At 39.0% G+C, this 16,464-nt stretch overlaps 1 protein-coding gene and 1 pseudogene across 1 annotated transcript in view; one reads left to right on the top strand and one right to left on the bottom strand.

The window, feature by feature from the left end:
- Nucleotides 1-16,464, bottom strand: part of BICD1 (BICD cargo adaptor 1) — a 251,571-nt gene that overhangs the window by 134,059 nt on the left and 101,048 nt on the right. Inside the window, exon 2 of the mRNA XM_047866664.1 lies at nucleotides 2,118-2,330. Within this exon, the coding sequence (XP_047722620.1) occupies nucleotides 2,118-2,330 (213 nt within the window). The remainder of the gene's footprint in view (nucleotides 1-2,117; nucleotides 2,331-16,464) is intronic.
- On the top strand, nucleotides 14,834-15,884 carry LOC125170244 (transcription initiation factor TFIID subunit 9-like; annotated as a pseudogene).

The raw sequence follows: 16,464 nt of genomic DNA, 5'->3' as shown, positions 1-16,464 counted from the left end.
GATTATAACCCAGTGATTCATTCAGCAATTCCCCAAATTGTGAGCCGTATGATTATGATACTCCTTTCCCTAATTTGGGGCCAGCCAAAAAGTTTAAATTAGTGGTTCTTAATGCATGGTCTCCAGGGCAGCAGCCACAGCATCACCTGCTGTGAAACTGTAAGAAGTGCAAATTAATTGCGTTCCACCAAGACCTCCAGAATCAGAACTCCTGAGGGTGGGGCCAGGGGTCATGTTTTGATGTGTTTTCTAGGTGATTCTGATACTCACTAAAATTTGAAAACTGATCTGAATGAATGGCTCCTTAAAATTTTTTTCTTTGCTCCCTCAATTCATTCATAACTTATACCTTCACTCTTCAGTACTGACTCCCACTGATGATCGTAAATCTACTCCCTGGAAACTCCACTCAAGTGCAGCTTGTAGTGAGGATGCTTGGTCAATCACCACTGCAATGCCTCCACAGAGAAACATCTGTGGATTTTCTGCCCTTCCCCAACCCTCACTGCTTGTTCCTCAGCTCTAGCTGCTGTGCACAGTGAGGATGTGTGGCTTTCAGAGGATCCATCTAATTAGCAGTTGAGACCGCTTGACTCACTGGCCATGGGAATTCTCCACAAACCAACTGCCTGTGTGTGCCCATGGCCCCGTGTTGCCTTTGTCACACTGCATCTGCCAACTTGCCACGTGAACCTGCTGCTCCACGTAAGCCCCTGGTGGATGTCCAGGGACTCACTTGATCCAGGATGGTAGCCTGTAGCACTACATGATCTTGGGTCCACTTCTGTAGTGGACACCTGTCTCACAGGGAAGCCTGGGGCTGAAAGGGTGAATGGCAATTCCTTAGGAAGAGCAGGGTCTGCTACCATAAAGGGTAAGCAAGTGATGGCCCAAACCCAACACTGATAGATGCATCATATAAAGAACTAGAGAGGAGCTTTGTTTTTAACCTTCACTTGCATTGGAGGAAAAGGAGGCAGGGTATCTTGAAAACTGTCTCATGTTCTTCTCAGTACCCAGCACTAATTTCCACTTGGTCGGCCCTTTCTTGGTCTCTAGAAATCATATTACTATTCTTGGGCATGTCCAAAGAGAATGACCTAGGTAAAGCAGAAACCTTACTGTAATATGCATTTAGTTCACTGTAACATGGACATGTGGAAATGCAAATTATTTATTAAATGCCAACAAATTTAGGACAATTTACATCTCTATTTACAAAACTCTATTTGTAATGTCACTAATTTCAGGAGAAAAACATCAGTGTATTATTTCTCTTGTATTTTACAATATTTAACAATTCTTTCATTCTACCCTTTTACATTACTAAAACACTCAACTGAAAAGCCCACTTGGTTCATCATTCTCTTCTGCACTGGTATAAGAATTCGAGGACATCTGTACCTCCTCTATAGCATTCACATCCAAAAATGGAGTGAATGACTTAATATGAAGTTTCCAAAAATGCTCTTAAAAGGGTGTGGTAGATTAAGCTGTTCCCAATATCCCACCCCCCCCCCCCCACTAAAGAATGACTCTGCCACTCTGAAAATGATCTGGCACGTGATGCTGCCATGGAAAAGCTGAAGAGAGTGAGTCCAGAAGGCCCAGCAACTGAGGAAGGCTCCCAGACCTAATTCATACCAGCTGTAATGTGCTGCCTTCTCTACAGCCAAAAAAATAGTTTATGGCTCTGCATTGTCAGACTCTACGACCCCACAGACACTCCCCTGGGGTCTCACTCCCCAGTGAGAAGAGTCCGGAGCCAACACGACTGTCATTTTGAATTAGTGCTGACACAGAGCATCACAGCCAGCTTTTTCTCCACCTTGTATTAAAACAGGTAAAGGGGAGAGGAAGTGCTAAGGTCACAATATTTTTTAAAAACCTTTGCAGAAAAGCAAGGCCAATTCCCAACTACTCGATAAATGGACTTCCAATTCTTAACAAACAAGAAGACAAAAAAGCTCATCTCAGAACAGGCTGTCATTTCACTCAACAAGAAAAATCACTAGCATCAGTATTATGTGCTTTGTGTGTTTTATTCCTCTCTCCTAGAAAGAATTTTATCTTATTTCTCTCTCCCACAAATCTCTCACAGGGAGTTGGCTGTTTACCTCCTTCAGATCCTGCACGACAGCCGTGAGCCTCTCATTTTCTGCCTGAACGTTAGTGACCACAGCCCGGCTCTGTTTCAGTTCGTTCTGCATCTCCAAGATCTTCCCCAGATAGTAAGCTTCCTTCGATGCAGACTCTTGCAGAAGTGTTTCCTCCCGGGTCTCTCCATCCTCAGCAACCTTCCGGTGGATGGAGAAGGACTGCCCAAATGCCTGCAGAGTATGTGAAAAGAAAAAGAATGCCCGATGAAATGCACCACAGCACTATTTAAACAAACTCCGGGAAATGTTTGGTTTTTAGTATTTTTAGAAAAGCTACTCTACAAGACTTCTGGGAGCAAAACAATACATTTTATGCAACAGTCTAACTGCTCTCACTGATACTTGAAATAATTCACTCAATTAGTAAGGGGAAAGAAAATTTTTAAATGTCTTGCTAAAAATATATATAATGACTTAAAGAAAACCTGAAAAACACTGCTTGTTTTATGTTACAATTTTCTTAAACCAAGCCTATTAAGGAACAGACAGTTCAGTGCTAACGAGGCCAACAAAATTCACGTTCTCACTCTCATTCTAGAAAACAATCCCAAAATTATTTTTCAAGGAAGAAAATAATAGTTTCATTAGCTTTCGAATACATTAGTGGTAAGAATATACCAATTAGGAACAGCACCCTGAAGAGAGGAAATCCCCAAACAGCATTCAAATTGCACACTACTAAACACACACACACACACACAAAAGAACTGTAATCACTGTGTAAGAAGATATGCATCTACATATACAGAATAAAAAAGAAATACAGAATAAACCAGAAACTAATGATACTGGTAAGCCACAGAGGGCGAGTGGGAGCAGCAGGAAGGAAAAGTGATATAAGGGATGAGGGATACTCACTTTCCCGAGCACACCTTTTCATATAGCCCTGATTCTCACAACTCTAGTAATGTTTCACACACCTTCCAAATAGTAACTAAAACCAGTGACCCCATGTGGAACACAAAAAGTAACCAATGTTCCTAGCTGTACTACAAATGAACAACTTAACCATACTGAGAGGAGTGGAGAGCTAATTTTGGAAATTAGTGTATTTGCTGTATACTGTAAAGCTAAAGACAAAAAGAACTGTACCCAACTACTATAGTCAAGCTAGTAAATTCTCACAGGGATTATGGGATCACAATCCTAAAAACTTCTTTATACGTACACTAGGGTTGAGCAAATAAATAACTGTATTATCGATAATGGAAGCCAGGTTTCTCACTGTTGGAGAAAGTTACAAATAAGGAAAGGGAGACTTCTGGAAGGAAACTGGTGGCACTGTGTTGTAATTAGAAGCATCAGGGTGAACTTACAGTCTTTAATAGGTAGATAAATATTCACAGATGAACAGATGGAGAGAGACATTTATGCATGTGCATACACACACACATATTTCCTAACTCTGCCCTCTGAGAGGCGCAGTAGCAAGGACATCTCAGCAGCCAAGAATATACCTGCACCCAAATTTTGTTTCTACATATCAATCTCCAATTAAAAGAATTAGGGCTCGGGGGGCGCCTGGGTGGCTCAGTCAGTTAAGTGTCCTACTTCGGCTCAGGTCATGATCTCATGGTCCATGAGTTCAAACCCCACATCAGGCTCTGTGCTGACAGCTCAGAGCCTGGAGCCTGCTTCAGATTCTGTGTCTCCCTCTCTCTCTGCCCCTCCCCCGCTCACTCTCTCAAAAATAAATAAACGTTTAAAATTTTTTTAAAAAAAGAAAAGATTTAGGGCTGGGGGCACTTGGGTGGCTCAAGTGAGCATCCAACTTTGGCTCAGGTCATGATATCACAGTTCACGAGTTTGAGCCCCGCATCAGGCTCTGTGCTGACAGCTCAGAGCCTACTCTGGATCCTCTGTACCTCCCTCTCTCTGCCCCTCCCCTGCTCACGCTCTCTCAAAAATGAATAAACATTAAAATAAATAAGTAAATAAAAGAACTAGGGCTCTTTGGAGAAATAACCCATTCTTGAACTAGAGCAAAATGAATTTCATACATCTTGTGGTGCCAAAGAGTAAGTAACAAAATGCTTTCAAAAAATGATAGGGATCTGTCAAAGGACACAAGAGCCTACCAGAAGGGGCTCCCAATGGCCAAATCTGGGATAATTTGGTCAATAAAATAAATAATTACAGTAATGAATTATAATCCATAGAATAATACAGTCATGAGTCCACATTGATAAAATAACTGAATAAATGAGGGAAGAAGGAATTGCTCTTCCTTATAGTAGAACTCTAATTTTTAGGTGTAGTAGGAATGGTGGAGATAAAATATATCATCATTTGGCAAACACCAAGTAATCATTGTTGCAGGCAAAAATGATCAATGGAATATAAAATTCATAGGCCAAAAGTATGATGAGAAACAGGATATTTGCATAGTCTTAAAGTATCTTCTCCCATGATACTTATAAATTCCAGTTGGAAAAATGGGAAACTTGCAGTGGAGAATCCTGATCACCTTATGTGACCAAAAGTTAGATCAGCACCAATGAAACATACTGACATCATGTACTCTCTAATGTAACACAATAAGAGGGGATGGCATCTCTTCTGTGGTATTCTTGCCAAAAACATATAAGCCAATTCTTACCATAAGAATGCATCAAACAAAACATAACTGGAGGACATTCCACAAAAGTATTGGCCAGGACTCTTGAAAAGTATTAAGTTCCATAAAAATAAGTAAAGACACCTCTAGACTAGGTGAGACTAAGAAAACATGACAATAAAATGCTATGTGGGAGTTTGGATTGGATCCTAGACCCGAAAAAAGACATTAGTAGGGCAACTGGCAAAAGTGAAATAAATTCTTTATATCGGTTAATAATATTGTATCAAGGCAAATTTCTGGTTTCCATAATTTTCCTATGGTTTTGTACGATGTTAACATTTGGGGAATTCAGTGTAGTATTTTTGGAGTTTTTTCTATGTCTAGAGTTATTTCAAAATGAAAAGTTACATAAATAGGTATAGTTTCTACCCTAAAGAATTTGGTAGATCTGATAAAATAGTGGCATAAAGAATTATGAGGAATAAATGTACTTGAGGGGTCCCTGGGTAGCTCAATCAGTTATGCATCCAACTTCAGCTCAGGTCATGATCTTGCATTTTGTGAGTTTGAGCCCCGTGTTGGACTTTGTGCGTACAGCTCAGAGACTGGAACCCACCTTGGATTTTGTGTCTCCCTCTCTCTCTGCTCCTCCCCCTCTTGTGTGCCCTTTCTCTCTCTCAAAAATAAATAAACATTAAAAAATTTTTTTAAAAAAGAATACATGTACTTCAACACCAATGGAATACTATATTTAATTAGAAGTACTTTGGGTATTTACCCAAAGAACACAAAAACACTAATTCAAAAAAATATATTCACCCTTATATTTATTGCATTATTATTTACAATAGCCAAGATACAAAAGCAACCCAAGTATCCATCAATAGATGAATGGATAAGAAAGATGTGGTATACACACACACACACATGCACACACATATACACACACTGGAATATTACTCAGTCATAAAAAAGAATGAGATTTTGCCATTTGTGACAACATGGATGGACTTAGAAGACATTACGTTACGTGAAATGAGTCAGATAGAGAAAGACAAATACCATATGATTTCCTTATATGTGGCATCTCAAAAACAAAACAAAACAAACAAAAAGCAGAAACAGACCCATAAATACGGAGAACATACTGATGGTTGCCAGAGGGAGGGGAGTGGGGGTATGGACAAAATGGGCGAAGGGGAGTGGGAGACAAAGTCTTCCAGTTATGGAATGAGTAAGTCACTGGGATGAAAGGTACAGCATGGGGAATACAGTCAATGGTACTGTAATAGCATTATACGGTGACAGATGATAGCTACACTTGTGATAACCACAGCATAATATATAAAGTTACTGACTATGTTGTACACCTGAAACTAACGTAACACTGTATGTCAACTATGCTTTAATTAAAAAAAATAGTACTGAGGCTTTATTATGTATGTAATGCAATTTTGTTCTGAAATTTAAAATGTCGTAAAATTATGCTGCTGGACTTGATACAGGCTGGAGTTAATCTGGAAAATTGTTTGACATCATTACAAACCTGAAGGCAGAAAAGGTGTGTGTTGATCCATTACAAGGGAAATCGTTAAAACTTAGGAGGAGACAGTATGATTTCATTATTTCAAAGACTCTTCTTCAAATTATACTCATAGAACAGAAATTTTAAAAAATAATAACCTGCAAAACTATGTCTCAGTAAACTATCTTCTTTAGAACTTCTACATAGATCAAAATCAAAAGATGGTTCCTAAGCATCAACTGAGAAGGAAACATTCCAGTATGGACAGATGGACGTTCATCTGCACAGAGTGGAACATTCATTTTGGTGTTTGGCTTGTTAAGTCTCCAAACAGAAATAAACTCTTATTTGAGTAGCCAAATTTCTAGATGTAGTAATAAACATATAGACTCATGAGCAGATGAAAAATTATCTTCAGAGGTGATGTTTACTTTGCTTTTCCATCAGTAGTGGTCAAATTCTGTGAGGGCAATTCTGAATTCATTACCCATTAGAAAGCCTTTGGAGGGGAGAGGTCTGGCAGCACACTTCCCCATGGTGACCTGGTGAAGTCTTCACCTACCTTCCCCCTAGCAAAGGAACCCTGACTACATAGTTAGGCATTAGTAAAATTTACAATTAGCATTAACTGTGTCAAGCACCTCAGCTACCTTCTTTTTTACAACCTATTTTTCCACTTCTTCATAATAGAAAACTGCCAGAGGACATATTCTTTACTCTTCCTGAGTAAAATCAATAGACTTATTAGGCACTCAAAAATGGGGGTCATATTATTCTCAGTACGTAAGCAATGCTCTCTTGGTAGCTGAAACAAACCCTGAAGTCTTAACAGCAAGTGACTGTGCCTCTCCACCCCTGACATACAGTTTTAAAAATTATACTCTGGGTCCAACACCAAAGGGGATAAAATTTTTCAAATATATACACAGAACAGATTTCAAAAAAGAATCAAGAACTGAAATTGCAAATATAAACATTTTGATGACTCTTTACATTTACTGCAGCTCAGAACCTTAACTGAACATATGGGCTTCCAAAGTTAGTCATTATTTTAATGAAGAACTTGGCCCTTCATTGGACCTGATTTAAAAACCAGTGAAAGTATGCAAGGTTATCCAAGGACATTAACCATGGTGTTTCTCACTTGAAATAGAAAAATAATAGCAGTGCTGCATAGGCTACCGAAGCCCCATGATCTACATTTGCAAATGCACTGAGTGCTAACACTACTCAGAAAATACCTGCAATTTAGAAAGGAAGAAAAAAGGAGAAAACACTCTTACTTTACCTATCCTAACTGTCAGTAACTAGAATGGGATGGGATACCAGCTGACATCTATCATTTGGTTAATTGTCAAAGTTCATTCATCAGACCTGTCTGGCTCTGCCAGGTAGCTTCCTCCTCCATCACTACTCCAAGTATATCCCGACAAAGCTGGACCCAAGAGAAGACAATCTTCTTCAAGGCCATTGAAGCTGTATCCTTGGCAGAAATCACAAAACTAGCTTCGATGTCTATGTATATAGGCAAACCCAGGGTAGTCATGCCTCTAGTTATCTTTCAGACAGCAAATACTTTTATGTACTGCAATCATTTCATGGGTAATTTTCATTTGAAATTAATTCAGGTAAATTGATATTTCTATACAATTTTGGAATGTATTAGGATTTAATTGTAGAATATTATCTTCATATATTCCATTACAATGGAATCACAGTTGCTTTCAATTACATACCAATGGAAGTCCAGTTAGCTACAAAATAGTTTTTTGCTTTCTCATCCTACTCACATGACTTCTTAACCTAAAGAGAACTGATATTTTTTACCTTCATGTTCAGGACAATACACTAGCTGTTAAGTGGAGTTTTCATACTTATTATCCTTCTTAATATGAATGATAAAAGAAATAAAAGTTTGGCTAGTGTATTTAATAATGTTACATTATCTTGAAAATATGTTACAGAAAATTGAAAATTGGTTACAGAATTTTCATTCTTTCATCTTAAAAATTGTGGCAAAACAATATACTAAATCATCCAAGGACATCAGACAAAATCTTTTTTATTTCAAATATTAAAATCTATTCATTCATTTCATTGATCTAAGTGCTCAACAAGTACCTACAGAGAACTGTAATAGGCACTGCTTTAAGCACTGAAGATCTGCAATGTTCTAGAAAAAAGATCTCTGCTAGTGGGAGCATACATTCCAGTGGAACATAAATAAATCAGTAAGTATGTGGCATAATGTTGGAAAAGTTCTAGAAAGAAAATGAAAGCAAGCATAAAAGCACAGAATAGCACTGCCTAATAGAACTTTCTGCAAAGATGTATCTATGTTGTCCACTAACCACTAACCACTAACCACATGTGACTGATGGGCTCTGAAATTGTGGCCAGAGTGACCAAAGAATTGAATTTTTTCATTTTATGTAATTTCATTAATTTTAATTGTCACATTTGAATAGTGGCTCCCATGTTGGACAGAACAGGGATAGAGAGTAAGGCAGGTACCCACCCATTTAAACAGCACTATCAGGGAAGGGGGTGACCTTTGAGCAGAACCTGAACAAAGGAGGGAGAGTGAGCCAGAATCTGGCCTTTCCCCTCAACAGCAAGCCTAAATTTCGGTGTTACTAAACAAGAATTACTGCAGTGCCATGGCACTTCTTTAAAGGACTATCAATGGCAGTCCTTCAAAATCTCTACTACATGTAGCACTTTAAGATCTGGGTGCATCAGGAAATATTGAGCCATGATTTAATATGTAGGAAAAAACGGTTGGCAACTAACCTATCATTGTAACCCATCCTCTCCAATGAACAACTTTACCTTCTTTAACATATAGGGGCACCTGGGTGGCTCAGTCAGTTAAGCATCCGACTTCAGCTCAGGTCATGGTCTCATGGTTTGTGAGTTTGAGCCCCACATCGGGCTCTGTGCTCACAGCTCGGAGCCTGGAGCCTGCTTTGGATTCTGTGTCTCCCTCTCTCTCTGCCCCTCCACTGCTCACACTCTGTCTCTCTCTCCCTCAAAATAAATAAACATTAAAAAAAAAAGATGTAAACATATAATAAAAACTATCTGACCAATTATACTTCTCTGTTGCCTCAGCTGGCCAGGAAATTCAGCATTAAGTGCTCTAGAGCAATTAACTAAAATATCTTAAGTTTCTGGCATAACTCTCTCCTGTTTTCTCTATACTGTTTTGAGTTTTTGTTGTGTTTACCCCCATGGTATGGGCTTCTTTTATTTTGATCTACTTCAAATACTTTTGGAGTAGAAAGGATAGGAGTTATAATCCCATCAAATGGTTTAAATAATGTTGAATTACCATTTCTTTGAAATTTAAGCCTTAAAGAAAGCCCATGTTAAAGATTATAGTCTGAGAGTTTAAGAGAACTGAGAGTTCTACTAAGGATTCACTCATTCCGTGGGAAATAATGGGTCCAAAAGATTTCATAAAGTGTGTGCATAACACACACAGGAATAAATGAGCTACACTTGTTAGAAGTGACTGAGAAACATTTCCCAAACGACTTATTCCAGCAGGAAAGTATCTTAGAGGGTATGATCCAATAACAAGGGACGAGATCACTGGAGGTGAGACAACCCAAAAGTACCCAGCTAGGAAAAATCGGTTTCCATGACTCATGGCTCAAAAGTTACTAGGAGTCCTAGGGTATCCTTGACAGTGAGAATCAAGTCGGATCCTTGAAAGGGCACATGTACTCATAAGAGGCAGAAGAGGTCAAGGGCATGGGCTCCTGAGCTAGAGCAACTCTGCCACTTCCTAACTGTAGAGCACTGGACAAGTTACTTAATATCTTAAACCTCAGTTTTCTTATCTCATAGGGTTATTGTTAGGCTTAAAAGAGAAAATCTATGTATCGCTTGGAACAGTTCTTGGTACAAATACAGTAAATGCTCAAAAATTACTGGCTACTATCAGGAGGAAGGAAACGTGCTTTGGAATCAAATACATTTGGGTTTAAATAAGCCTCTTCTGAAATGTCTGGCAAGGTTTTGAATTTCTATGTCTCAGTCCTCACATGTACATAAATGAGAATAATACCATCTACCTTAAAAGTAAAAACAGACTGGCCCTCAAAGGTAAGGGTATCAGAGAAGAGGTATAAAACCCATACAAAATACCTTGCACACAGTAAAGGCTTACTAAACACCGCCTGCCCCTGCCTCTCACCTCCCCTTTGGAAGTCTCAGGTCTGGTGTGAGGTTCTCTGCGAACTTGTGCATGACTCAGGGGGCTGTTCTTCTCTCCGTCGATCACAGCTCCCTGTGCATTTCTGAAACCCTAAACCTCTTACCGGAAAGGGAGTTCTGATGTGCGCTTTTTCTTATTAAGCCATTCAAAATGTAAAAACAAACAAACAAGCAAAAAAACAACAGAAATGTCTCAAGGCCTAGGCTCTAAAGTTTACTTTAGCAAAGAATTCAGCTTTATCTTCCTTCAGTGAGAACTTGCAACTCTTCCTTAACTTTCCCTATCTTTTCTGACTTTTAACCTAACTCCTATCTCATTGTAAATTCCATCCATCTTGGAAAAACAAGATATCTATGATAACTTGAGTTATTGTCTCTGATATTTCCAAGTGTAATACCTAACAGCCTATCATTCACATATATATTTATTTAAAGCCTAGATTTTTTTTGTATTCTTGATGGTTTATAATTGGCACCTTCTGTCTTGGTAAACAAACCCCCTTTTATTTTTTTTTAAGTTTATTTATTTATTTGGGGGGGCGGGGCAGGGGCAGGGCAGAGAGAGGAGAGACAGGATCCCAAGCAGGCTGTGCACTGTCAGCACACAGCCTGAGGTGGGGCTCAAACCCATGAACCATGAGATTATGACCTGAGCCGAAATCAAGAGTCAGACGCTTAACCAACTGAGCCACCCAGGTGCCCCAGAACTATTCAGGCAGCCTTTTAAAACCATTCAGACTTTTCTTTTCTTTTCTTTTCTTTTTAACATTTATTCATTTTTGAGAGATAGAGTGTGAGTGGGAGAGGGGCAGAGACAGAGGGAGGCACAGAATCCAAAACAGGCTCCAGGCTCTGAGCTGTCAGCACAGAGCCCGACATGGCGCTCCAACTGACAAAGTGTGAGATCATAACCTGAGCCGAAGTCGGACACTCAACCGACTGAGCCACTCAGGAGCCCCAGTTCAGAGATTTTTCTAAATGTTGTTGTTATATATTGAACATACACAAAGAAAATTTATAACAAAATATAAGCACAAAAAATAACATCAAAATTAATTTCTGTAGTTTAAAAAAAAGACCATGATTTGTTAGTCTCAAAAGTTTCTATTTGCTCTATCTCCCACATTGCACCCCAACGCCCCCCAAGTAAACACTATTCTGTATTTACCATTTCCTTTTTTGTAGTTTACCATATATGTATGTATTTGTAAATAATATATTGTTCAATATTGCTTGTTTTTGAAGTCCTACAATGGAATCATTCCATATGCATTCTTTTGTAATTTGTTTTTTTAACTCGTTTACATTCCTACAATATAATTTTGATTGGTATAGCTGTAATTCATCTTTTTTCATTGCTATATTCTACTGAATAACAAATATATAAATATATACCTCATTAAAATTTTTTTTGAATGTTTATTTTTGAAGGAGAGAGAGACAGAGCATGAGCAGGGGAGGAGCAGAGAGAAATGGAGACACAGAATCCAAAGTGGGCTCCAGGTTCTGAGCTGTCAGCACAGAGACCCATGCGGGGCTTGAACTCATGAACCGCGAGATCATGACCAGAGCCGAAGTCAGACATTTAACTGACTGAGCCACCTAGGTGCCCAATTACCTCATTTTAATAATCTATTCTCCTGACAATGGATAATTGGATTGCTTCTAGTTTTTTGATATAAACAATGTAGCTCTGGATATTCTTCTGCCTATCTCCTAGGCTAATACTTCTCAAAATACATGTGGTAAGGAACAGTTTTATTTCCAATCTTTGGTGGACTAATGCTTTTGTAAAATGCAATAAAAATAAATTACTATAAGCATACACCGACCATATGACCTAACTGTTCCATTCCTAGGTATTTATTTACCCAAAATAAATGAAAGCATGTGTCCACATAAAGATTTGTACATAAATATTTATAGCAACTTTTTTAAAAAATTTTTTTCAATATTTATTTTTGAGAGAGATGGAGACAGAATGCGTGTGGGTTAGGGGCAGAGTGAGAGGGAGACACAGAATCTGAAGCAGGCTCCAGGCTCCAAACTGTCAGCACAGAGCCCAACGCAGGGCTCGAACTCATGAGTTGTGAAATCATGACCTGAGCTGAAGTTGGATGTTCAACCAACAGAGCCACCCAGGCACCCCTACAGCAACTTTATTTGTAATATACAAAATGAGAAACAACTCAAATGTCCACCGATAGGTGAACAAATAAACAAATATGGTAGAGTCATACAATGGAACATTACTCGGCAATGAAAAGGAATGAACGTTGATACATGCAACGTATGCAAAATAATCATGCTGAGTACAAGAACCCAGACAAAACAAGAGTGTATACTGTCAGATTCCATTTACATGACATTCTAGAGAATGTAAAAGAATCAGTAGTGACAGAAAGCAGATGAATGGTTGCTCTGAGATGGGGTAGGGGGTGTTGAGGAAGGGGTGTGGAGGGGCAAAAGGGAGAGATTATCAAGGGGCATGAAAATATTTTAAGGACTGATAGATATGTTCATTATTTTGGTTGTGGTAATGGTTTAATAAATGCATGCATATGTCAAAATTGAACAAACAGTTCACTTTAAATACGTGCAGTTTGTTGCAAGTCAATTACACCTTAACAAAGCTGGACAAACATAAATTGCTAAAAATGTGAGAAGAAAAGTACAAAATATAGGCCTCAATTCTTTTTAAGACTATTTTTTTAAGAGTACTTCTAGGTACACATCAAAATTGAGAGGAAGGTTATGGAGATTTCCCATTATTCCTTGTCCCTACACATGCATAGCCTTCCCCACCAGAGAGGCACATTTGTTACAATCAACGAACCTACACTGACACATCATTATCATTCAAAGTTCATACTTTACATTAGGATGCACTCTTGGTGTTGTACTTTGTATAGATTTAGAAAAATGTATAATGACATGTAACCACCTTCATCATACCAAACAGTTTCACAGCCCTAAAAATTCTGTGTCCTGCCTACTCATCCCCACTAGCTCCTGGCAACCACTGATCTTTCCACTATCTCCATTGTGGTTTTGCCAATGTCATATAGTTGGAATCATACGTATGTATTTAGCTTCTCAGATTGGCTTCCTTCATTTAGCAATATGTATATAAGTTTCCTCCATGTCTTTTCATGGCTTGATAGCTCGTTTCTTTTTAGCACTGAATAAGATTCCATTGTTTAGAGGGACTACCTTTTATTTATTCATTCATCTACGATGGACATCTTTGTTGCTTTCAAGTTTTGGCAACTATTGGGACACCTGGGTGGCTCAGTCAGTTAAGCGTCCGACTTCAGCTCAGGTCATGATCTCACAGTTTGTGGGTTCAAGCCCCATGTCGGGCTCTGTGCTGACAGCTCAGAGCCTGCAGCCTGTTTCAGATTCTGTCTCTGGCTCTCTCTGTTTCTTTGTGCTGTCTCTCTGTCTCTAAAATAAACAAACATTAAAATTTTTTTTTTTTTAAGTTTTGGCAACTATGAACAAAGCTGCTGTAAACATCCATGTACAGGCTTTTTTTGGATATGTTTTCATATCCATATTCCTTTGGATAGATGTCAAGGACCGTGATCACTAGATCATATGGCAAGAGTATGTTTAGTTTTATAGGAAACCCCCAAATTGTCTTCCAAAGTGGCTGCATCATTTTTCATTTGCACCAGCAATGCATGGGGGTTCACAGTGCTCCACATCCTCACCAGCATTCACTTAACCAATTTTTTTATTAATAAATGTAAGAGACATAAAATTGTATTTCAATAAACTTAACCAGAACAAACATAATGTAGGAGTAAAAGAGGATTACAAAAGGATTATAAAAACTGTACCTCACTGAAAGTGTGATTAATATAAACTATATTTATCTTGGTACAGACCTGCAGGAAATAATTTGCAAACAGTGCTGGTCCCCAGATATACTTTGAATAGCATTGTCCTAAATCATAAGTGCAAAAGTTTCTCTATAATGGTACCGCCCTAGTGGCCTATTAGAATCACCTGTAAAGTTCTTGAAAACAGACACACAGACTCCATCTCCAAATATTCTGAGTTAACTGATTTGGGATAGAGATTCCTAAGCATTCATGGTTTAAGGCACACCTGGTGTCTCAATAATGTTTTCATGGCACCCCAGGACAAAAGAACTACTGAACAACTCTTTCCTAAATAAGTATTTATGTCCTAACAATGTAGTAGGTGTTTGAAAAACTAACGTATGTACAGCACGTGAGCCAAGGCTCCTGGAGCCAGTGTGGTACACCAGGGGTTGGAAAAAATGCGCTAGGCAAAGAACTTGCAAGATCAGGACTGAAATACATTAATGTGGGTTATTTAGCCACAATGGAGATCATGGAGTCTGGCAAGATGGCTTCTCCCAAGAGCACGCTGAAAGATGCACAGATGATGGCACAAATCCTGAAGATATGGGCATTACAGAATATAAGCCAAGAGTTATAAATCAGATGGAGCTTGCCTTCCGATATGTGACCACAATTCTAGATGAAGCAAAAATTTATTGAAGGCATGCTAAGAAAGCTACTGTTGATGCAAACGATGTGTGATTTGCAACCCAATGTAATGTTGATCGGTCTTTTACCTCCCCTCTCCCAAGAGATTTTTCTATTAGATGTTGCAAGGCAAAGAAATCAAACTCCTTTGCCAGTAACCAAGCCATATTCAGGTCCCAGGTTGGCACCTGAGAGATACTGGTTCACTGCTCCAAACTATAGACTTCAGTCTTTATTAAAAAAAAAAAAGGATGGGGCGCCTGGGTGGCGCAGTCGGTTAAGCGTCCGACTTCAGCCAGGTCACGATCTCGCGGTCCGGGAGTTCGAGCCCCGCATCAGGCTCTGGGCTGATGGCTCAGAGCCTGGAGCCTGTTTCCGATTCTGTGTCTCCCTCTCTCTCTGCCCCTCCCCCGTTCACGCTCTGTCTCTCTCTGTCCCAAAAATAAATAAACGTTGAAAAAAAAATTTAAAAAAAAAGGCATCTACTTCTGTGAGAAGAATAACAGTTCCACAGTTAAGTATTGGTTCAGTTACTAGCAGACCACCATGTAGTAGACTAGTAGACCCACACTTGGCATGCCAAACCCACAAACCCACACTGTGTCAACTAAATTCGGGACTCCAATGTTCCTCACAGAGCAAAGGTTTACAGTCTTGGGCTGCCCACTGCACAGTCCCGAGCTGATAAAGCATCAATTTCTGCAACATTCACAGTTCAGAACATTCTGGTTAATCCATCATTAATTGGGTCCAAAAACATCCTTATTACCATTAAAATGGTGTCATCACAAAGTACTGCTAATGAATCATCAAATGCGCTGAAAAGAAAATGAGAAGAAGATGATGATAATGACGATGATGACAACGACAATGACGACTATGATAATTTGTAATCTGGCCTTGATGCTTTAACACTTATACTTGGTCTTGAATCCACTGTACTGAGATTAAACATGTATGTTCGGTGTCTTCGAGTTGTGTTGTAAAAAACGTAAATGGTATTTAATGAGTAAATACAGTTATCCTTTCTGATCGAGATGTTGCATTTTCTTTAAAAGGATTAGTAATGGTTTTTCATCAGCCTTTAAGTGTAAAAAAATAAAGTTGTCACACTGAATAGATACTTCTCCAAAGGAGACATCCAGATGGCAAAGCGACACATGAAAAAGTGCTCAACATCACTCATCATCAGGGAAATACAAATCAAAACCACAATGAGATACCACCTTACACCTGTCAGAATGGCTAACATCAACAACTCAGGCAACAACACATGTTGGCGAGGATGCGGAGAAAGAGGATCTCTTTTGCATTGTTGGTGGGAATGCAAGCTGGTGCAGCCACTCTGGAAAACAGGATGGAGGTTCCTCAAAAATCCAAAAATAGAACTACCCTACGACCCAGCAATTGCACTGCTAGGTATTTATCCAAGGGATACAGGTGTGCTGTTTTGAAGGGACGCATGCACCCCAG

The sequence above is a fragment of the Prionailurus viverrinus genome, chromosome B4 (assembly GCF_022837055.1).
Source record: "Prionailurus viverrinus isolate Anna chromosome B4, UM_Priviv_1.0, whole genome shotgun sequence".
Taxonomy (NCBI): domain Eukaryota; kingdom Metazoa; phylum Chordata; class Mammalia; order Carnivora; family Felidae; genus Prionailurus; species Prionailurus viverrinus.
This window is presented reverse-complemented; position numbering and strand designations above follow the sequence as displayed.